Source organism: Eschrichtius robustus, chromosome 5 (assembly GCF_028021215.1).
Source record: "Eschrichtius robustus isolate mEscRob2 chromosome 5, mEscRob2.pri, whole genome shotgun sequence".
In the NCBI taxonomy this organism is placed as follows: Eukaryota; Metazoa; Chordata; class Mammalia; order Artiodactyla; family Eschrichtiidae; genus Eschrichtius; species Eschrichtius robustus.
This window is the reverse complement of record NC_090828.1, coordinates 14,720,104-14,743,711: the sequence shown is the minus strand read 5'-3', so window position 1 is coordinate 14,743,711 and position 23,608 is coordinate 14,720,104. Positions and strand designations below refer to the sequence as shown.

Genomic DNA, 23,608 nt, shown 5'->3' with positions numbered 1-23,608 from the left:
GGCTGAATGAATGGATACAAAAACAAGACCCATATATATGCTGTCTACAAGAGACCCACATCAGACCTAGGGACACATACAGACTGAAAGTGAGGGGATGGAAAAAGATATTCCATGCAAATGGAAATCAAAAGAAAGCTGGAGTAGCAATTCTCATATCAGACAAAATAGACTTTAAAATAAAGACTATTACAAGAGACAAAGAAGGACACTATATAATGATCAAGGGATCAATTCAAGAAGAATATATAACAATTGTAACTATTCATGCACCCAACATAGGAGCACCTCAATACATAAGGCAAATACTAACAGCCATAAAAGGGGAAATCAACAGTAACACAATCATACTTGGGGACTTTAACACCCCACTTTCACCAATGGACAGATCATCCAAAATGAAAATAAATAAGGAAACACAAGCTTTAAATGATACATTAAACAAGATGGACTTAATTGATATTTATAGGACATTCCACCCAAAAACAACAGAATACACATTCTTCTCAAGTGCTCATGGAACATTCTCCAGGATAGATCATATCTTGGGTCACAAATCAAGCCTTGGTAAATTTAAGAAAATTGAAATCGTATCAAGTATCTTTTCCGACCACAATGCTATGAGACTAGATATCAATTACAGGAAAAGATCTGTAAAAAATACAAACACATGGAGGCTACACAATACACTACTTAATAACGAAGTGATCACTGAAGAAATCAAAGTGGAAATCGAAAACTACCTAGAAACAAATGACAATGGAGATATGACGACCCAAAACCTATGGGATTCAGCAAAAGCAGTTCTAAGAGGGAAGTTTATAGCAATACAAGCCTACCTCAAGAAACAGGAAACATCTCGAATAAACAACCTAAACTTGCACCTAAAGCAATTAGAGAAAGAAGAACAAAAAAACCTCAAAGTTAGCAGAAGGAAAGAAATCATAAAGATCAGATCAGAAATAAATGAAAAAGAAATGAAGGAAACAATAACAAAGATCAACAAAACTAAAAGCTGGTTCTTTGAGAAGATAAAGAAAATTGAAAAACCATTAGCCAGACTCATCAAGAAAAAAAGGGAGAAGACTCAAATCAGTAGAATTAGAAATGAAAAAGGAGAAGTAACCACTGACACTGCAGAAATACAAACGATCATGAGAGATTACTACAAGCAACTCTATGCCAATAAAATGGACAACCTGGAAGAAATGGACAGATTCTTAGAAATGCACAACCTACCGAGACTGAACCAGGAAGAAATAGAAAATATGAACAGACCAATCACAAGCACTGAAATTGAAACTGTGATTAAAAACCTTCCAACAAACAAAAGCCCAGGACCAGATGGCTTCACAGGCGAATTCTATCAAACATTTAGAGAAGAGCTAACACCTGTCTTTCTCAAACTCTTCCAAAATATTGCAGAGGGAGGAACACTCCCCAACTCATTCTACGAGGCCACCATCACCCTGATACCAAAACCAGACAAAGATATCACAAAGAAAGAAAACTACAGGCCAATATCACTGATGAACATAGATGCAAAAATCCTCAACAAAATACTAGCAAACAGAATCCAACAGCACATTAAAAGGATCATACACCATGATGAAGTGAGGTTTATCCCAGGAATGCAAGGATTCTTCAATATATGCAAATCAATCAATGTGATACACCATATTAACAAATTGAAGGAGAAAAACCATATGATCATCTCAATAGATGCAGAGAAAGCTTTCAACAAAATTCAACACCCATTTATGATAAAAGCCCTGCAGAAAGTAGGCATAGAGGGAACTTTCCTCAACATAATAAAGGCTATATATGACAAACACACAGCCAACATCGTCCTCAATGGTGAAACCCTGAAACCATTTTCACTAAGATCAGGAACAAGACAAGGTTGCCCACTCTCACCACTATTATTCAACATAGTTTTGGAAGTGTTAGCCACAGCAATCAGAGAAGAAAAAGAAATAAAAGGAATCCAAATCGGAAAAGAAGAAGTAAAGCTGTCACTGTTTGCAGATGACATGATACTATACATAGAGAATCCTAAAGATGCTACCAGAAAACTCCTAGAGCTAACCAATGAATTTGGTAAAGTAGCAGGATACAAAATTAATGCACAGAAATCTCTTGCATTCCTATACACTAATGATGAAAAATCTGAAAGTGAAATTAAGAAAACACTCCCATTTACCACTGCAACAAAAAGAATAAAATATTTAGGAATAAACCTACCTAAGGAGACAAAAGACCTGTATACAGAAAATTATAAGACACTGATGAAAGAAATTAAAGATGATACAAATAGATGGAGAGATATACCATGTTCTTGGATTGGAAGAATCAACATTGTAAAAATGACTCTATTACCCAAAGCAATCTACAGATTCAATGCAATCCCTATCAAACTACCACTGGCATTTTTCACAGAATTAGAACAAAAAATTTCACAATTTGTATGGAAACACAAAAGACCCCGAATAGCCAAAGCAATCTTGAGAACGAAAAATGGAGCTGGAGGAATCAGGCTCCCTGACTTCAGACTATACTACAAAGCTACAGTAATCAAGACAGTGTGGTACTGGCACAGAAACAGAAACATAGATCAATGGAACAGGATAGAAAGCCCAGAGATAAACCCACACACATATGGTCACCTTATCTTTGACAAATAAGGCAAGCATATACAGTGGAGAAAAGACAGCCTCTTCTATACGTGGTGCTGGGAAAACTGGACAGGTACGTGTAAAAGTATGAAATTAGAACACTCCCTAACACCATACACAAAAATAAACTCAAAATGGATTAAAGACCTAAATGTAAGGTCAGACACTATCAAACTCTTAGAGGAAAACATAGGCAGAACACTCTATGACATAAATCACAGCAAGATCCTTTTTGACCCTGCTCCTAGAGAAATGGAAATAAAAACACAAATAAACAAATGGGACCTAATGAAACTTAAAAGTTTTTGCACAGCAAAGGAAACCATAAACAAGACCAAAAGACAACCCTCAGAATGGGAGAAAATATTTGCAAATGAAGCAACTGACAAAGGATTAATCTCCAAGATTTACAAGCAGCTCATGCAGCTCAATAACAAAAAAACAAACAACCCAATCCAAAAATGGGCAGAAGATCTAAATAGACATTTCTCCAAAGAAGATATACGGATTGCCAACAGACACATGAAAGAATGCTCAACATCATTAATCATTAGAGAAATGCAAATCAAAACTACAATGAGGTATCGCCTCACACAAGTTGGAATGGCCATCATCAAAAAATCTACAAACAATAAATGCTGGAGAGGGTGTGGAGAAAAGGGAACCCTCTTGCACTATTGGTGGGAATGTAAATTGATACAGCCACTATGGAGAACAGTATGGACGTTCCTTAAAAAACTAAAAATAGAACTACCATACGACCCAGCAATCCCACTACTGGGCATATACCCTGAGAAAACCATAATTCAAAAACAGTCATGTACCAAAATGTTCATTGCAGCTCTATTTACAATAGCCAGGACATGGAAGCAGCCTAAATGTCCATCATCGGATGAATGGATAAAGAAGAGGTGGCATATATGTACAATGGAATATTACTCAGCCATAAAAAGAAACGAAATGGAGTTATTTGTAGTGAGGTGGATGGAGTTAGAGTCTGTCGTACAGAGTGAAGTAAGTCAGAAAGAGAAAAACAAATACAGTATGCTAACACATATATATGGAATCTAAGGGATAAAAAAAAAAAAAAAAGGTCATGAAGAACCTAGTGGCAGGACGGGAATAAAGACACAGACCTAATAGAGAATGGACTTGAGGATATGAGGAGGGGGAAGGGTAAGATGTGACAAAGTGAGAGAGTGGCATGGACATATATACACTACCAAACGTAAAATAGATAGCTAGTGGGAAGCAACCGCATAGCGCAGGGAGATCAGCTCTGTGCTTTGTGACCGCCTGGGGGGTGGGATGGGGAGGGTGGGAGGGAGGGAGACGCAGGAGGGAGGAGATGTGAGAACATATGTATATGTATGACTGATTCACTTTGTTATAGAGCAGAAACTAACATACCATTGTAAAGCAATTATACTCCAATAAAGATGTTTAAAAAAAAAAAGGGCAAACATTGTGAACTATATCTGATGTTTTTCAACAGAACAAAAATGTGACCATGATTATATTCCTGGTCAAGGCTCTGAAGACAGACTTTTACAGAAATAACCACAAAAGCCACAAGAAATGAGATATATGTAACAAGCCTTTCAGTATCTGGTTTCAGAAAGACATAAATCAATTAAAGAGCGTATGAATCCCACGCACCCACAGCATACTCTGTGGAAATGTGGAGGAAGGGGTCCTGAGGGATGCTGGGAAAAGGAGAAGCTTCTTTAAGAGAAAATGAAGAATAGAGTGTCCTGAGCTTGAACACCTCTCCAAGTAAACTGTGCAACCCTGGTCACCTCCCTGCTACAAGGGTCCTAAAAGCCAGAGCACAGGTATCAGGAGCTGTCAGGTCTATTCCTTAAGTTCAAGGCAGAACATCCTCAAATTTTTAAATGTGCAGTTTATCCAACATCTGCATTGAGCACTTAGGAGTGAGAAGACGTGGGTGAGCCATGGCAATCCAGAAAGCGTTCCTAAGACAGACAAAATTCACAATCACAGCCCCGTGGCCCTCACTAGCCATCACTTTATTGGTGGTCAAACATCCTCACATGAATTACTTAATAGCTACATAACTATCCCTCTATCCTAGGACTAATAGATCTAAAGCTATCCATTTAGATTGGTCCTAATCTTTTGAACTATTGCAAAACTATTGCAAAGATCATCCCTGTTCAAGTAGAGGCCCCATATTTTGGATTATTCCTTAAGTAAGATCTGGAATAGGCAAATTTATTGTGGAAAGGGCCAGATAGCAAAAATTTTAGGCTTGTGGGGCATGCAGTCTTCCTCCTCCTCCTCCTTTTTTTCCTCTTTCTTCTTTTAATGATTCTTTAAGACTGCACATCCATCCTTACCTGGCTGTTCATACAAAAAGAGTCCTTGGGTTGGATTTGGCCCATGGACCAGTTTGCCAACACCTGCATTACATTCTCAAAATTCCTGGGTCAAAAGATATGGCCATTAAAATGTTATTTACATGCACTAACATTGCTTCTTCAGCAATGTACGCTGTTCACCTGTGGCATCCAATATTGGGTGTTATTTTTAGTTTTCATTCTTTTTTTTTGCTAAATATCACTTGAATTTTCATTAAAGAAATTTTGCCAGAAATTCTTATCATTTCAATTTTACTAAAACTTTTAAGAGTTTGGAAATGGAGCCCATGGCCCCAGAAAAATAAAATGCCTCCTTATGCCTTTCTTTTAACTGTACCGTGGAGAGGCAGCCTAACCATATCATAGAAGGTAGCCGTGTCACGTCAGACCCTCAGCACACTGAGGATATTACGCTCCAAGATTAGCCTGTGGCCTTTCCAAGCTATGTAAAAATTAGCTTTTCATTTGGGAATTACCCTGAATATGTCAAAGGAAGAGACTATTTTAAACCTAGAGTTTGCCTATGATTAAAGCTCGTCCTGTGTCAAATTTGTCCTCTTGGCCTCAGGGGTGATATTAGTCTCACGCTCGCTTTGTCCAGTGAAACAAGAAATTCGTCCTGGCCCCCATCACAGCTGCAGGCAGGAGTCCAGGAAGGACCCCACGGGGAGAGGGGGAGGAGGAAGACCACCACGTTTGCCTTAAAGGAATCCTCTTCTTTGAATTCAATATGTAAGAACTGGTATTCAAGTGCAATTTCTGTCATCTCTAATTTCTGTAAACTCACAGGATGCTCTATTTTTTCTTCCATGAAGCTATTTTAGGCAAAACAAACCACCTCCCCGACATCAGAGTTGGGATAGCTCTTCTGCCACTTATCAGATTGATCTCAGATGGCCTGGATCGGCAGCAGCTTGAAGCAGGATCTCAGTTCCCCGACCAGAGACTGAAGCCAGGCCACAGCAGTGAGAGCCCTGAATCCTAACCACTAGACCATGAGGGCCAATGGCTAGCGACAAGGCCCTGGCTTGTCTGCTTTGTAGAAATGAATTTCAACAAAGAGACGGAAAGTAGTGAAGCAAGTAAGGTGTTTAATGGGAGGAAAAAGAGTATAGTACTTGTGGATAGACACACGGGCGGATTCAGAGAGAGAGTCACACCTCCATAGTAGTTTGAATCACTTATATGGGGCATTTCTTCCGGGTTTCCTCTGGCCAATTATCTCGCTTTGCCTGGCTCTGAGTCCGCATTTGGTTTATCTCAGGGTCCTCCCCGTGCGTGTGTGCATCTCTTAGCCAAGATGGATTCCAGCCCAGAGAGAGGCCTGTGGGAAGGTTGACATCACCTATTATGGGGGGGGGGGGGTTCCTCCTCCCTTTTTGGCCCCCGAGGAACCTTTCTGCACAAGTGTAGTCAGGAAGTTCTCCTTGACCTCAAGAATGAGAAATATGTGGTCTGTTTATCTCTCATCTGGGCAGGACTCAGCTCCTCCTTTCCCCCACCATTGTCTTTATCTTGGAGTATCTGTCTACAGGGGACAGACTTCACTGCTCAGCCTGGGGCCTATCTATCTCCTACCTCAAGATGATCCAGAAGAGAAACCAACACCAGCATTGACTAAGCACTTTCGAAGTTCCAGACCCTGTCCTGAGCACAGACAGGAAATTGAGGCCAGTGGAATATACCTGCCAAAGTCACACAACTGGTGTGTGACTGAATCCTGAAGTTCCAGGTCCAAAACCCACCTTACTAATCAATTCAGAGATTCTAGGTACTAATTTCAAGAGTTTATAAAATGGAATACGTAAAGAGATTCCCCTGGTCTTAGAAGCTGAGAAAGACCCACCTCTCCCCTTGCTCCCGTGCAGGTCTGCCTTTCCTGACCCTCAGAGGGACCAGTCTCAGCAAGGCTGATGGACAACCTTCCCCGGGCAGAGTTAGAACCCCAAGTCTGCAAAATTGTCAGTTCTACTTACTTACCTTTTGTTTACCTCATCTTTTTCCCTTGGGAACGTGGAGATGCCTCCAATGTCAGAAGAAATAGAGCTAAGAGTCTTTCCCCAGCCACTTCAACTCTGGCTCTAACTATGTAATCCCAGGAAAGAGGAAAGACCCAAACTCCTCACAGGACCCACTACACTCTGCCCCCAAAACACCTTCCCTGGCTTTCCCCTTACTGGTCTCCATAATTATTTGTTTTCAGTACCATACTCCTAAGCAATAACATCTGACTAGGGATGTTGTCGGGGGTCTGCAAGACCAACCTCAGGCTCGATAATTCACTAGGACTCACAAGTCTCAGAAGCTATGAGGCACAGTTACAGTTTATGGCAGTAAAAGGATAAAAAATAGAATCAGCGAAGGGAAAAGAGATGTGGGGCAAAGTCCAAGAGAAACCAGGCACAAGCTTCCATGTGTCCCCTCTTGGTGGTGTTGAAACAGGAGGGAAAGGGGCAGGGCACAACTTTTAAAAGAATGACATAGCCCAAGGACATGACATAAACTGATTAGAACCAAACAGGTCCAAGATGGCAGACGAGTCGACTTCCACTAGACCTTGAACCTCAGTATATGCTCATTGTAACACATCAAGAAGCTAAATGACACACCCACAGGCTCCATGACAGTTCCAAGGCTGGCCATAAAGGTCTAAAAGCGGGCAGTGGCCCAATTCCTGGAAATCCTCACCCCTTCCCCAAAATAGCTGGAATAATCCTCCCACTCATTAGCCTATGAAATGACCCACCCCTATAAAAACTGACAACCCCATACCCTGGTGCCACGCTCGCCTTCTGAGATGGCCCACACTCTGTCTGCGGAGTGTGTTTCTCTCTAAATAAATCCACTTCTTACCTATCACTTTGTCTCTCACTGAATTCTTTTTTTTCAATATATAGTGTAATATTTTATTGAGGTATAATTGATATATAACATTATATTAGTTTGGGGTACAACATATTGATTCAATATTTGTATGTATTGCACAATGATTATCACAATAACTCTAGTTAATCTCTCTCTCACTGAATTCTTTCTGTGATGAGACATCAAGAACCTGAGCTTCATTAAGTCTTGTTACCAGGTGTGTGATCTCAGTTAGAGAACCATGGGTTCAAGACCCAATCTGAGTTGCACGGTTTCAGTGTCACATGGGAATACGCTTAATTCTCCCAGCAGCCATGTGCACAAAACATGCTAAGTGCTGCCAACTGGGGATGCTCACCGGGCCTTGGCATCCAGGAGTTCTACTGGGGATCAGTCCTGAAGGAGGGCAGAGCCCATGTGACTGATCTCAGGTACTCAGACTTCAGCCCCAACCCAGAGTTAAAAAAAAAAAACAGGTGTTCACCATCAATCACATTGTCAGGATAAACTGTCACTCTGCGGTAGCATGGCCCAGCCCTCAGGCATAAAAAACACTCTTATCAGGCAGAACACTCCAAGGGCTCAGAGGTTATCTCCCTAGAGCCAGCCAGCTGGAGGCAGGTTTTTATTTAGAACTTGCAGGGTCTGAGCAACCCAGACCTGCTGAATTAACCCTTTCCTGTACTAGTTGTGATCTGAGAAAAAGATATATATATATATTTATAGATACATAAATAAGGTTACTTTTCTAAGTCCTCTCTCTAAGGTCAACTTTGTAAGGCTAGTTTTTACTGGGTAGTTTATGGCAGTTTCCCAACATTTTTTACATCATAGCACTCATAAAAAATAATCCAACTCGGCTCTCAGACCTCCTTGACAATTTTTGCTCATTCTAAATTCTTATGCTACTATTTTTCATCTATTAACAGGAGCATGAGATGAGAGAATCAATAAATGGAGAACCTTTACATTTACCAACACAAAATAACTTATTCTCTTTTATGCTGCCTGTCCTTCCTTACCTGCTCATCTGTTCTAAATTTTTAAAAGAAACTGCCTTTCTTGTCCCTTATAAGTAATATCTTAGCTAGGCCTAGTGTGAACTGTAGTTTATTGGTGGTTACCATTCCCATGGCAAATACCACCTTCTGCTATAGTAAGCTTCTTTGAAAGGTGTTTTTCCATTTCTGTTTACCAATGTGCCTTCATACCTTTGTTTTCACATCACTTGCATCTGTACAGATCTCACATGGTATCTAAAAAGCAAGTCAACTCATTTTTGGAGCAGAGGGCAAAGGAAGGCTGAAGAGACAGAGAGGAATTAGCACATCACTGCTTTCTACTCCATGAGTTAGAAAAAAATAATCAGAAAGGGAGGTTCCATTCTAACAAAAAGCCAACCCCTGTAATAATCACGTAGAAGAGTCATACATTGTCCATGTGACACAGTTAAAAACACAAAGAGTGTACACCTTTGGCTAGAAGTGAACCATATATATATATTTTTAGGAGGCTGTTCTTCTTTGTACAACCTCATCAACAAAACCCTCGGGTTCTCTCACCTCGCTGGTAAGAGCTGGTGATGGGTTTGCCACCCAGATGAATGGCTTCAACATAAAAGCTCAGTGTCACTCACATAAAAGATATTGAATTAATGCTGACCTGGAAATGTGATAGTTTAACTTCCGGTCCCAACTCACTTGTGTTCTTTTCTTGTTTCTTCTTTCTCAAGAAAATAAATATATCTTTATGGTACCACCACTAAGCGCTCAGTTTTAAACTTAAGTCACTTTACTATCACAGGAACAACTGCAGCCAATTAGTTGCCATATTGAATTTAGTTTTTTGTCATCCAGTTTCATTTAGCAAACATTTATTGATATTTTACTGAGTGTCAGGCACTGGTAAGATTTCTGGGGACCCAGCTGCAGACAGCAGTGCAGCAGTGTCACCTGAAGTTTTGGGAGCCTGTCGTGCTTCAGAAATACAAGATTTTAATGCTATTTCTTATTTATTTGTTTGTTTGTTTGTTTATTTAGGCTGCACCGGGTCTTAGTTGAGGCACGTGGGATCTTCGTTGTGGCATGTGGGCTCTTAGTTGCAGCAAGCACGCGGGATCTAGTTGCCTGTTGGACCGCCAGGGAAGTCCCTAATTTCTGAACTCAAGACAATACAAGAGATAGTACATCTTGATCAGAAATAAGCTATTCTGGTGATCCTCTAGAAATGAGCAGACTGCTTGCTGGTCTAATGAATTTCTTTTTTGTTTTTTAATGAATTCCTTAAGGTTCTTCAAAAACATTCCAATCTGGGAGTGTTAAGGAAAATATACCTTTTTAATTTTTTTTTTTTTTTTTTTTTTTGGCCACACCATGCGGGTTGTGGGATCTTAGTTCCCCGACCAGGGTTTGAACCCAGGCCCATGGCAGTGAAAGCGCCGAGTCCTAACCACTGGACCACCAGGGAATTGCCAAAAAACATACCTTTTTAAACGGGGGAGTTTCAGATTCTGGTTTGATATCTATAGGTTTCCTCCATTATCCGAAAGCAGGGTGTCCTATGAAACATTTCATAAGCCAAAATGGTATAAAAGCAGATAAAGCACAGATGCTTATAGACACAGTTCAAAGCTATGGTGGCTTGAGGCTGAGATGCTGACTGTAGCTCCTGGGGAAGGAGCTTGGCAGCGCCAGTCTCCTGTTCAGGGTGCCCGCTGCCTTTATAATGGCTCCCCGCAAAACACGCACTGAACCCTATTTCGTTTTCTGCTTTTTTGTAAAATCAAAAATCCTCTTCAGATTTCTTTTGGTTGTAGAAAACAGGTACTAATGCAGGTCTTTTGTAAAAGCCAAGGGGCGTAAAGCGAACTTTCGAAAAGTAAGGAATAACTATATGAGAAATTGTGTCAGTGAATATAAGACTTTAACAGGCCCTTTAGGAGATTCAGAAAAGCAATCTTTCTCTGGCTCTCTGTCTCTCACTCACACACACACACACACATAAACACACACATACACACACACACACACGGCTCTCAAGGATTGTTCATGTCAGCAAGAGATAGGGCACGTATATAAATATTTATAATATAATACTAAAAATAAGTACCCTGGGAGGTACAAATATAAAACAAAGGGGTTTTAGAGGAGGAAGGAAGGCTGGAATAAGAAAGGAGCCATGAAAGTGACACTTGAGCTGGGTATTAAAGAATCTGGACATAGGGAGGGGGTAAATAACATTTCAGGTAAAGGGAAAAAGTAGAACAAGCAACAGCCAAGAAGAAGAGTAATACATCGACCTGTGAAAGGATGGGATATGTGACTTGGAATTCAGATCATGGAAGGTCTGAAAAGCCAGACTAAGAAGCTGCATCAGCAACCACAGAAGTAAGGTAAAAATTTAGTACAGGGTGACAAGTATGTAAATCGGTGAGGTGGGGAGGTATAGTGGTGGGGACTGTAGAAGTCAGCAGTGCACACCCTCCAGCTTCAGTTGATTATTGCATGCAGATGTGCAGGCCCTAAGTGGCCAGTCCTTACAGTTTTTCAAGAGAAGGGGGAAAAAATCCAAGTTTTATATAAAATCACAAAATTGATTCCATTTTTCATACAGTGAGGGCCAAACAAAATTTGTATGCAGGCTCAGGGTAGCTTGTGGTACCCAATTTGTGCCTCTACAAAACTGACTTCTTGTGTGGATAGTAACATTATCTTTCTACTTCTCAGCAGCCACAATTCTTTTTTTTTTTTTTTAATAAATTTATTTAGTTTTTTTTTTTTTTTCATTTTCATTTTTGGCTGTGTTGGGTCTTTGTTGCTGTGCATGGGCTTTCTCTGATCCCACTGATGGTAGCCCACGATTGTTTCATGTGTCAGGGTAGGTTCACCGCCCTAACCAACAAATCCAGGAGTTCAGGGACTTAACACCATAGAAGTTTACTTCTGTCACATATGTTTACTTCTGTCCAGTGTGACTATTCCTGCTTGGTTGGCTTTCCTGACAGCCGTTTTTAGGTTCCTTCCATCTCATGGCTCTCTGCCTTCTCTGGATCCTAGAGTATTTTCCTTTGGCTATAAACCGGGAAAGACAGAGAATGGAGGGTCACACGTGGGAGTGTTTTAAGAGTCAGACCTGCAGTTGGGCATATGTTACTTGGACCCACATGCCACTGGTTATGATTCCATTATGGATAAACCAAACTTCAAGAAGGGTGGGAAGTGAAGTCTAGCTGTAAACCCAGGAGGAAACAGGAAATGGTCTGGTAAACGAACATCTGGTCTCTATCATATTTTCCAAGCAGTGCTTTGGTTTCATCCAGCACTGGCTCCTTGACTCAGAACTACATGTGAAGGTCTTACTTCACAGTTAGGTATAAACAAGGTTGAAATGACAAGCTTTAGCTGAATGCAAGAAATGTCACATAATTCAATGACTTTTCTAGATCATTAGTCCCTTTTATTCACATTAGCCAAAAAATGTATTGCTCTTCTGTTCTCTCCTTTCACCTAAAACACGTAAGACATTCCACCTCCAAAATTCACCAATGCAACCTTGGTGATTCACTCTTTATCTGTAATCCAAGAGCAGCTCTTCTTTCTACTCCTATAATGGCACCCTTCATCTAAAGTGCACTCAATATACTTCACTTGTATCATTTAAAAGGGTGAAAAACATGCTTGAATGTCATTAGGCTTTTATTTCATACCAGGAAACAAGCTCATCAAATACTTTCATGAGGGGCTTCCCTGGTGGCGCACTGGTTGATAATCTGCCTGCCAATGCAGGGGACACGGGTTCGAGCCCTGGTCTGGGAAGATCCCACATGCCGCGGAGCAACTGGGCCCGTGAGCCACAGCTACTGAGCCTGCGCGTCTGGAGCCTGTGCTCCGCAACGAGAGGCCGCGACAGTGAGAGGCCCGTGCACCGCGATGAAGAGTGTCCCCCGCTTGCCGCAACTGGAGAAAGCCCTCGCACAGAAACGACGACCCAACACAGCCAAAAATAAATATAAAAAGAAATAAAAATGCAATAAAATTTAAAAAAATACTTTCATGAGGTAACACCTTTGATCAAGGCAAGATTTAATTAAGCAAATGATTAGCACTGGGACCTGATCAAAATATAAATGTCAATGTAGTGATTATTCTTTCTTCTTCTGTATAATGAGTGGTTCAGACTAGCTCACTTCCGTGATCCCATCTGATTCTGCCATTCCATCCATTCCAAAGAGCAAGTGCATGAACCTTGTCAGTGGTACATGCAGGACAAGCGTGAAGGCTCCCAATCCCTAGTCCATTTTGATGCTCTAAACATCATTATGACACTTAGTCTTATGTCTCAGAACATCCCTACCAGAGAGAAAACCCACTTGCTTGCTCTGAGACTGATGGGTGACAATCATATACAGAAGTTTTAGAAATGATAAGCAATTATTTCCCATCGATTCAAAAGTTCACAGGAGTTGAACTTATATTTGAATAGCATTTGGATGGCTGCCTCAGAAAAATTCCTAAATTCAGTAATTATGCTCATATGATTTTGAATACAGAAAGCACAGAGAACTGATAGGGCGTAAATAAAATATACACACATGTAACACTTCCAGATGAGGTAGTCTGAGTTTTGCTTTATGATTTATCATTCTTGAGCTTCTTTGTGTGTAGGTAAAAAATTTAAATTTTCTTCCAACTTAATTTGCTCTCTGCTCTTACATTTTTAATGAAGTGTTCAACTAATAGTGGAAGTATGTATACATCATTTTCTTTACAACTATTACTATCATCATATAAGATTAGACATTTTAAGTAGAACATAATTGATTTTATCCATTTTTCTTATTATGTGCCTTGGTTTATTCACTCATCCATCCATCGTTTCAGTTTTAGCTTTTAATATTATAATTAGCCAAACTCTGACCCAATAAAAGAGCATTAAAATTTGGCTTCAAGAAATAAAAATACTTATTTCTAAAAACAGGAAAATATAATCAATCCTTTAAATACAGATTCTCCAAAATTATTTAATCCTACATAAGTGAAAGTTATGTTTATAATTTAAGACATTTTTAGAAGTTTATTTTATTAAAGGGAAATTAATATTTTAATACTTCCAACACTGACTGCATTCATCTTCAAAATTATATTTTTATAATTTTAAAATTTATTTTTGTACCATTCTTAAACACATAAAAACTTAAATTATTTTTGAAACAATTTTCGACCATAAACCCCTTACAAGTCCGTTAGTTTTTTTTCTTCACATTTATATAGTCTCAAATTTTACAGATATTTTTCTACCATAGAGGAAAAATTTTATTAAAACTGGAGGCTTCACAAATTCAACAGATTTCTCTCCCTCCAAAAAACAGTATAAAAGAGAGTTTAAAGTCACTATTAAAGCCGTATGAGGATTATCTCACATTTGGAACCAAGTGTTCTCGTAATTTTTCCTCTTCTTCAGTCTAAATGTCTTATTTACTTCAAAATATTATCAAGTAAACTATGCTGGCATCTTTCTACTAAACATCCACTTTACACAAGATTAACATTTTAAACATGCACAAGTATAAAATAAGAAGCAAAGTTCTCTTATAAATTATAGCAATATCAGGTGTAGCTCATAAAGCTAGTTATAAGATCATGCTAACAACAGCAAAAGCCCACATTAACTCACACAATTGCATAAATGCTCTCTTTACCACCCTCCATGGAAACACTCACTATTTTCCAAGGGAATGAGTAAAAATTACCACTTTGGAATAATACTATTAGTTAAACAAAGGACATGTCAACGACATGAAAACAACTCTATCTAATCTAGAAGACGGTTAAGTCTACCCTTGTTAGGAACTATGCTGTTAAGCCCTGAAGGGAAATGCTTAGAACGTTCAATAAGGATTAAAAAAAAAAAAATTTAATGACCCTCCCTTCACAAATTATTGAAAGAGTCATTGGCTTACTCACATTCCAGAGCATCTACTGAACTTAATTTAAAATTGCAGGGACCATGTGAAAAAAATATATTAACACTTACCAATAAAGTTTATTGATTAAAACTTAGAAAAGTAAAGTTAAAGACAGTTCTGAGTGACATTTCATGGGTATTATAATACAAATCCTGAAGAAGAATTACTAGCTGTAGAAGAACAACATTTGTTGTATGTTTGATGAAAAAGCTTTATACTGTTTTAGAAGACTTGACATGGGAAAAAGTTTGAATTAACAATTCACTTGGGCTTCCCTGGTCATGCAGTGGTTAAGAATCCGCCTGCCAATGCAGGGGACACAGGTTCGAGCCCTGGTCCGGGAAGATCCCACATGCCGCAGAGCAACTAAGCCCCTCTGCCACAATTAATGAGCCTGCGCTCTAGAGCCCTCAAACCACAACTACTGAGCCTGCATGCCACAGCTACTTAAGCCCGCACGCCTAGAGCCCATGCTCTGCAACAAGAGAAGCCACCGCAATGAGAAGCCCACGCACCACAACAAAGAGTAGCCCCCGCTCTCCACAACTAGAGAAAGCCTGAGCGCGGCAACGAAGACCCAATGCAGCCAAAAATAAATAATTTTTTTAAAAAATTCACTTGATTTATCATAAGAAATGTCAACTTTACATTTGTTAATGAAAGAAAAGTAGTAGATTTAAAGGGTGATTGAGTCATTAACTACATGTAAAGAGATCAGATTATCAAAATGTGGGTGAATGGTGAGAAAAAAGTCAATAGGAGCAAAACAATAAATTCTCTTCTCTCATTTGCTGTCACCTGCTTATGAAGTTCCACCTTGATAGGTAATTGCCTAGAAAATGAAGAGGTTATATTAGAAGGACTTCACCAAGAATTATGGGTAGCAATTTCAAGCATAAAATCTGATTAAAAAAAAATTATATTCATAAAAACATGCTCAAGTTCCTCAATAAAAAACTTTAAAAAAAATGAAGAGGTTATATTAGAAGGACTTCAACAAGAATTATGGGTAGCAATTTCAAGCATAAAATCTGATTTAAAAAAAATTATATTCATAAAAACACACTTAAGCTCCTCAATAAAAAACTTAAAAAAAATTTTATTTGGAAGTTTTTATACAAGTTTAATATTTCTTATCTTTCCTTTCCCTTGGTGGTTTTATTACAATTATATGATATAAAGAAAACATAATGACAATTATATGATATAAAGAAAACATAATGATTATTTTCACCAAAGTCCATGTAAGATGTCCCCCAAATCCCTCAAATTTACCCCAGAGTGCCATATCATTATGTTCACGCTCTACGTGTGTTGTTGACACGAAGTCTGAGGAGGCCCCGCTATAACTAGACAGTGTCTAATATGGAATTCCCCAGAATATGTGGAGTATATTTGAATGAGATTCAATCAATACCTTCATCCAAAAATGGTGGAGAGCTTCAAAAGGACCAGAAAAGCTTACATCAATTTACATAAAGTTTATCTTTACACGATGTTTTTTAAAATAAAGAGTTCTGCCATATTAAAAAAAAAAAAAAGCTAAAGCACAAAATCAAAGATCTAAAGTAAACAAAGTGATAAAAATGACAAACTTCAATCTGATGCCCTAATTGTAAATACATGATTAATTTGAGGAAATATTAGATATTAAAAGCCCCATAATTACTTCATATACTAACCTGAAGTATTTCCTTTTAATAATGGTTATATTTTGGAGTTGGTCAATTTTTCCTCATGTTCTTCTACTCTTGTCTTGCCATCTTTCCCTAAATACGTCCGGCATGATGAATCAAAGAGGACATTTTCCCCTCATCTTGGATTCTCCAACAGCAAGCACACTCTTCTCTTAGGAAGAATACTAGAAGGTCCCTAACCACTGCAACATGATGACATTTGACCTCAAAATAACATTGAAAATGCACAGGGAAGACATCAGAAGTGGGGCACCAGACGGAACAGTACAAGCTATTTCCCTAGAATGTCTGATCACTTCTACCACCTGGTTATATAGAACTTTCCAGGAAGCATGAATGCGACATAGTCGTAATAATAACAGTCAGCAGCAAATATTTTCTTTGGGAGATGAGGAAAGAAGAAGGAGGAAAGGTACCTACTATACAGGCTGCAATAATATTAAATGTTCCAAGTAAGCCTAATAAACAGTGTCTTCAAATATATTAGATATACATGAAAACATACCGGAAACAAAAATCTCTCAAGCAACTAAGGGTGCTTGTAACATAAAAGATTATTAAAATAATAGTATTAATAAGTATTATTGCTATTGTTATTAATCTTTATTATACTATTTTTATAGTAAGGGAAGTTATAGACACTTTTTCAGATGTCTCAAAACCTTAATAAATACATAGAGTTTGTACAAAACACAACCTTATTGGAATGCCCCTTATATTCAATTAAAAGGTAAAATTAAAACCTCAGCCTAGATAGCAGCTTCCAAGGCATCAAAAACACTTAAGGCCTATACTATCTTTGGTTGTTGCCCTTAATTCCAGCTCTGAAAAATTAATGAATTCAGGACATTAAAATCAGATACACTGTATCTGGACTGAAATTACAGTACTAAGTGTATTAAAAATGTCTAACGTCATGTATGAACTCTGAACTATTAACATAATTTTGAATCATTATACAATTTAAAAAGCTAAACATTTAGAAAAAGTATTATCGATACAAGATATACTTTACATTCAAAATCATGGATAATGACAATATAGTTTACACCCTGTCAGTAGAGGACCAAATGCAACAAAATAAATGTATTTAAATTAGCTCAAAAATATGACATGGAGTTAAAACACTGCAAACAAACATTCAGCCTATTGAGCAATGAAGCAGTTGTTTTAACATCCAAGTAGTCATATACAGTATAATACAGACACGAATAATGATAAATACATTATGTTAAACAACTTTAATTTTTGCTAATTAAAAAAAAATCCCTTTTAAGTTATTTTTGGCATGGTGCCAGAGGCTCTGTCAAATAACTGGATGCAAGGCACTGCTTATTTACAGGTTCACAACATGTAGCACTTGGAGTCTTCAAGTAGATGCATGGTTAAAACGTAGGCTTGTTCATGTATTCTTCCATTGTCTGAAAGAGAACCATAGATTAGAGCAATTTTCCCTTAAACCACATCCTTTAGCGGACTGTGAAAATTCTTCATTCTCTTACTCATTTATTTTGCCATTAGAGGAAAGAAGTTTTTGTTTTTGTTTTTGTTTTGGCTGCACCACGCAGCTTGTGGGATCTTAGTTCCCCGACCAGGGATCGAACCCAGGCCCGCAGCAGTAAAAGTCCAGAGTCCTAACCACTGGACCACCAGGGAATTCCCAAAAAGAAGTTTTTGAAGTGTACATGGTCATAAATCTTTGCATTCTAATCAAGAAAGGTGGTTCAAAGTTTGAGTATAATTTGTATACACATCCATATGGCTGGAATTAAATAACTTTCAACAGAGAAATGGCTAAGCTTGACCATAAAAGGAATGTCTGATAAGAGAAATGCTAAAGCAACAGCTGCGAAGCTATCACTGTTGACTTCAGAAAAATGTGCCTGCTAAAATAACCATGAGGACTACCTCCAGACACAGGCATTAGAGAAATCTGAATTGTATTTGTATAACGTATGTATCATTACACATACAGAACATCTTATTGCCAAGACATAAGGGATAAACAGACCATAATTCTTAAGAATTTCTTTCACGTATTTTGAAAAGGCTTTCCTCCAAAGTACATAAATTATGTTTCTTCATCCTCCTCATCACTTACCAAGTTTGTTAACATGCCACAAGGCCCTAATTTTTTCCCAGTACTTTAAAAAAAATGTTTAAATGGATTCACAGCCACAGGCAGAGTTCAAAGTTACAGTCATGCTGCAAGCCCTTTATTATGCATGATGGATGGACTTCCTCTTCCACTCTCTCCTGTTATAAACATATGTTTGTGTAACAAATATATTTGTGTAACAAGGCCCCTGGGTTGAATCAATCAGGGAGCTCAAGGGACCAGCCCTTGGTAACACCCCTACCTCTTCCATGGAAGTCACAGCACAGCCAGCAATGCTTAACCTGTTCTTAAGCTTGAACCCCAGGAGATGTGATTCACGTGCACCTGCCAGGGAAGACATTGACCAGCCTTGCCCAAAGAGACCAAGACCATGGCTAAGCAAGACTGCTCAGAAGATACTAGGGTTAGAAATCAGGTTTTCTAACTGTGTTCACCAGCTCTACGTAGAACTCCAGTCCTCCTCTGCTGAAAATACCTGTGGTCCATTATCCACACTTTCTTATAAAGCTCTTGAACCTCCTGGATGAGCAATGGCCAAGAGAAGCCCACACCTTAAGACCTCTGCCCTGTCTCTCCTCTTACAGATACTGCCCATGTCTGTCAACTTGGCAGGGGTATCACATTGGCCAGGGGCCCATGACTGTTTCTTGGTACCTAGAGTTTATCCCATTTAGAAGAGTATACAAAATTACAAATATAAAATTGGGTATAAAGTTTACTTAGAATGAGAAAAAAATGAAAGTAGATTACAATTTTGTTTTAAATTACAAATATCACAAAATCCAGAACAATAGCAGAATGGGTTTTATTCATTAAGTGCCTGACACACTTCTATAATATCTTATATGTTCATTATGCGGCCACAAATTCTTTGCAGCTGAGCTATCTTACCTTTGCAAATTTGACCATATGAGCCTGCAGCCTTAGAAGGGGTCTGGGCCAGGAAAGGCCCTGGAGTTGTCACTTCACTGGCTTCACAGTTCATTGGCCTCTAGCTATTGGCACTGCTTCACACCACCGGATAAGTCAATCTGCCTGAGACTACGCTGGCTGCCCTTTCTGAGCTGTGCTGTTACTTAGAGTTACATGAGCCAATGACATACGAGGTTGGTACTTTCTTGGGCTTGCCCCTTTAAAAGCTGGAACAGACTTTTAAGGCTGGCACAAACTTAAAGAGCTCTGCCCTAGCCTTTCACAAGAGGACTAGGGTATCTTGGGACCCCAGTTATCCATCCAGCACAGCAGTGTTTCTTGTGCATTCAGCACTATGCATGCTACGAGTTTTTATTGCATTATGGTTTAACCTGGTTAAACCATAATGCAATAGCTGTTTAACATGGTTTGTGCTTTTAAGGGTGACAGTGTTGGGGTGCACCTAGCCAGTTCTCATGAATCCACACATACACATATGAGGAATCCCATTGCTTGACCTAATGAGGTACCATTTGACCCTCCCTTCTTAACTTGCTTTCTTATTCTGTGGTCGGAACATCTTCTGTTTGTCGCCCCCACTGGTGATCCCAAGAATTGCAACCTCTGTATTTAAGGATCACTACCTTCTCCTTTCAGAGTTTCTTTTTCCTTCTAATCATTTTTGCACCATTGTCCACAGGTACCTTCAAAATAAGGTACCTCTTAAAGTCATTCCCAACCAATTAAACTGTTCCTTTCTTTCCATATTATCAACATCTAGCCCCGGTACACTCAGAATAAGCTCTGAGCATTTAGGGCTTTAAGACTATGTATCTTCTTACTAAAAATGTAGAGACAGTCTTTTTATTCTAAAAAACTTTTATTGGGTAGGGGTCAGGGAAAAGACCAGGGCCTACTCTGAGATTTTCAGTTGTGCTAAAAGTAAAAGCAATATTACAAAGGCCTCCCTTAAACTTAAGCAACTAAGTTTGTATTCAATACAAATGCGTGCTCAGGTCCAAAGGACAGGGAAAAAAGAAAGCAATAATTTTTTTCTCTTTATACAATTATATTACTTGTGCCTATTCATATGCTCAACTGCTCTGACCAGATATACAAAGCAAACCATATATACAAAGTCAATTTTTCAGCCAGCTCCCCAGATGTTCATTGACTTAGCTGAAGTACCAGATCCCAAGAGAACACCGGTAACACTGTTTCTATTTGGCAGGTGCTGTGAATTCAGTGAAAGATTTAGAGGGCAGTCATGATACTGCCTGCCCACTATGGGGACACAGCAGCTAAATGGAGGGTCCCCTGAGACCCACCTATCAAGACCTTCCACTCAATCACCAGGGACACCAGGGAATGACCAATTAATGTTTAATTGTGAAAGGCCTCTCTCTTGAAATAGCAGTCAATACCTGCTTCCCAGATTTAAATGGAATTAGAAGCACCAGATAACCCACAAGCCCTTTAAAATTCTACTTCCTACAGAGGGGAAATTCAAAATAACCCAGGTGTATCTTGGCCCTAATTCAAGGAGCTTTAATTACTGAAGTGCCAAAGACCCTGTTAAATGTCTCTTTCTCCTATAAGGTGACTCCACAGTAAGGACCCTGAGGATAGAATTATAAATAACCCCCTGGCATATTTTAAGAAAGGTTATGTAGAATTTCCAAACCACTCGATTTCTCAAGTACCTTGTAAAATTCCCTTCCTGTGTCATTTGGAGAGAGCCAAGTGAACATCAGAAAGTTTAAATGCATTTTTTTGAGGTGATAACACGTCTAGAAATAAATGCATCAGCTTCCTAATAGGCAAGCACAGAGGCTCAGGGGTACCCTGTATCTTTCTTGGTATCCATTCACCTGAGGACTGGTTCCCTAGATGGGCAGGAGCAAGTAATCAGCTCAAAGATGTGCCAAAACTGTTGCTTGGAAGTCGTGTCTAATGTTTTATTAACTGAAGCAGGCTCTTGTTTCCAAACAGCAGCAAGAATGGCTTTAATGCCAATTTTTAAAAGACACTTGATAATGCTCTGGAATCTTCCGACCAGCTATCATGAAAATAGAAAGATAGATTCAATGATGCTGTGAGAAGAAGAACCTAGAGGTGGCAGAGCTGGGATGGAACCCAGCTCCCCAAAGGCATGCTGGGAGGGCAAAGTTCAGTGGGGTGAAGCGCTCTTTCTCACAGTGCCCACGGGAGGACTGAAGGGGTTAATGTAGGTACGTTCCGTTATTAGGGACGATGCAAATCTGGACTGTATCTACAAGAAAAGCCCCAGTGTATTTTATACAAGTATCACAGAGTCAGGACATGACCAAATGGCTGCTGCAGGGCCCATTTATCCCTTGACAAGCAAGCCACAGAATTCCCAATTTATTTATGCAAATAGGAGCACACATACAGCCTCCCAGGAAGGTAGGAAATTTTCATTAATATGATGATCGCCATCTTCAATAATAAAGCTCTAGTATCCCTGGCAAGTAAAATCATGATGTATTGCTAGTCTCCTTTCCCAGGGCAGCACAGATATTTTAATGAAAGGCTTTTTATACCTCCCATAAAATTATTCTTGAAAAGAATAGCACCAAGTATGCAATCCCTTTTCGATAGTGTGGTATCCTCACTGAAAAGCTCAGACATGAAGAGCAAAGACTCTGGAGCCCAATTACCTGGGTTCAAATCTCTAACCCATGCTTACTAGCTGTGTGAGGTTGAGCAGTCATTAAACCTCTCTGTGTCTTAGTTTACTCATCTTTAAAATGAGGGTAACAATATACCTACCTCTTAGAGTTGCTGTGATAATTAAATAAGTTAATACACGTAACTTACTTAGAAACTGTACCCTGGGACTTCCCCGGTAGTCCAGAGGTAAAGAATCCGTCTTCCAATGCAGGGGACTCGGGTTCGATCCCTGGTCAAGGAACTAAGATCCCACATACCACGGGGCAACTAAGCCTGTGCGCCACAACTACTGAGCCTGCACGCCTCAACTAGAGCCCACGTGCTGCAAACTACAGAGCCCATGCGCTCTGGAGCCCACGTGCCACGACGAAAGGTCCCACATGCTGCAACTAAGACCCAATGCAGCCGAAAATTTTAAAAATAAAATAAAAATTAAAAAGTAAAGAATTTATCTTAAAAAAAAAAAAAACTGTACCCAGCACAGAGTAAACACCCAGTAAGTGTCAGCCAATCTATCACCACTACCACCATCACCATCACAGAACCACCATCATCTTTTCCCGGGGCATGAGAAACTGTGTACTGACCTCCTGTAACATATCAGAATCCTCAATGGCTTTAACAGCAGATTTCTTGGATGTTTCCTGAATTTCTCCACCGATTATAAACTCGTCCAGGATAAAGTAAGCCTTTTCAAAATTAAAGATAATATCTAGCTCGCAGACCTGGTAAGACAAAAACGAATATTTTGATAAACTTGCAGTAGTATCAGGGGAAACATGGGCCAGTGATTCAAGCTTTTCAACAGTGACACCCACGTGGCACACCAAAGATAAAAATATCAGATGGTATTTTAAAGCCAGAAAAGTAGAACTACGGAAATCCGGGCCCTGAATAAAAGTAAAACCACATTCTATTAAAGCAGAGCATGTCCTTAGATAATATTGTTTAATGTCACAACAGGAAATTTGAGACTCAGTCCAGGAGTCAAGCTGCCCAGCTCATCTCTCCATCCGCACAGATAAAAGCTGAGCCGCCCTGCGTTTCAGGCACGAGGGCAGTGCTTCGTTGCTCCTGCCCTCTGGTCTGTACATTTGGCTCCTAGCTTTAGAACTCTCAGAAGCTCATTCTTCAGAGGCAAATTAGCTCAACTGTGTTAATTTTTCTCAAAATTATGTCCCAGGCCGGTGCTTCTCAAACTACAGAGTATATCCCAATCACCCAGAAAGCTCATTGAAACACACACTACTGGGCCCTACCCTGGAGTTTCTGATTCAGTAGGTCTGGGTAAAGCCCGACAG

The 23,608-nt window shown here is 39.3% G+C and overlaps 1 protein-coding gene and 1 non-coding gene across 2 annotated transcripts in view; both read right to left on the bottom strand.

The window, feature by feature from the left end:
* Positions 1–17,638: 17,638 nt before the first annotated feature.
* The window catches only part of AP1S3 (adaptor related protein complex 1 subunit sigma 3), a 52,916-nt gene continuing 46,946 nt past the window's right edge, over positions 17,639–23,608 (bottom strand). The window contains exons 4-5 of the mRNA XM_068543758.1: positions 22,895–23,032; positions 17,639–18,003 (exon numbers count right to left, since the gene is read on the bottom strand). Coding sequence (XP_068399859.1) covers positions 17,968–18,003; positions 22,895–23,032 — 174 coding nt within the window. The 3' untranslated portion in view covers positions 17,639–17,967. The remainder of the gene's footprint in view (positions 18,004–22,894; positions 23,033–23,608) is intronic.
* On the bottom strand, positions 18,166–18,238 carry TRNAK-UUU (transfer RNA lysine (anticodon UUU)). The gene has a single exon. It is a non-coding gene; the product is annotated as a tRNA-Lys (tRNA).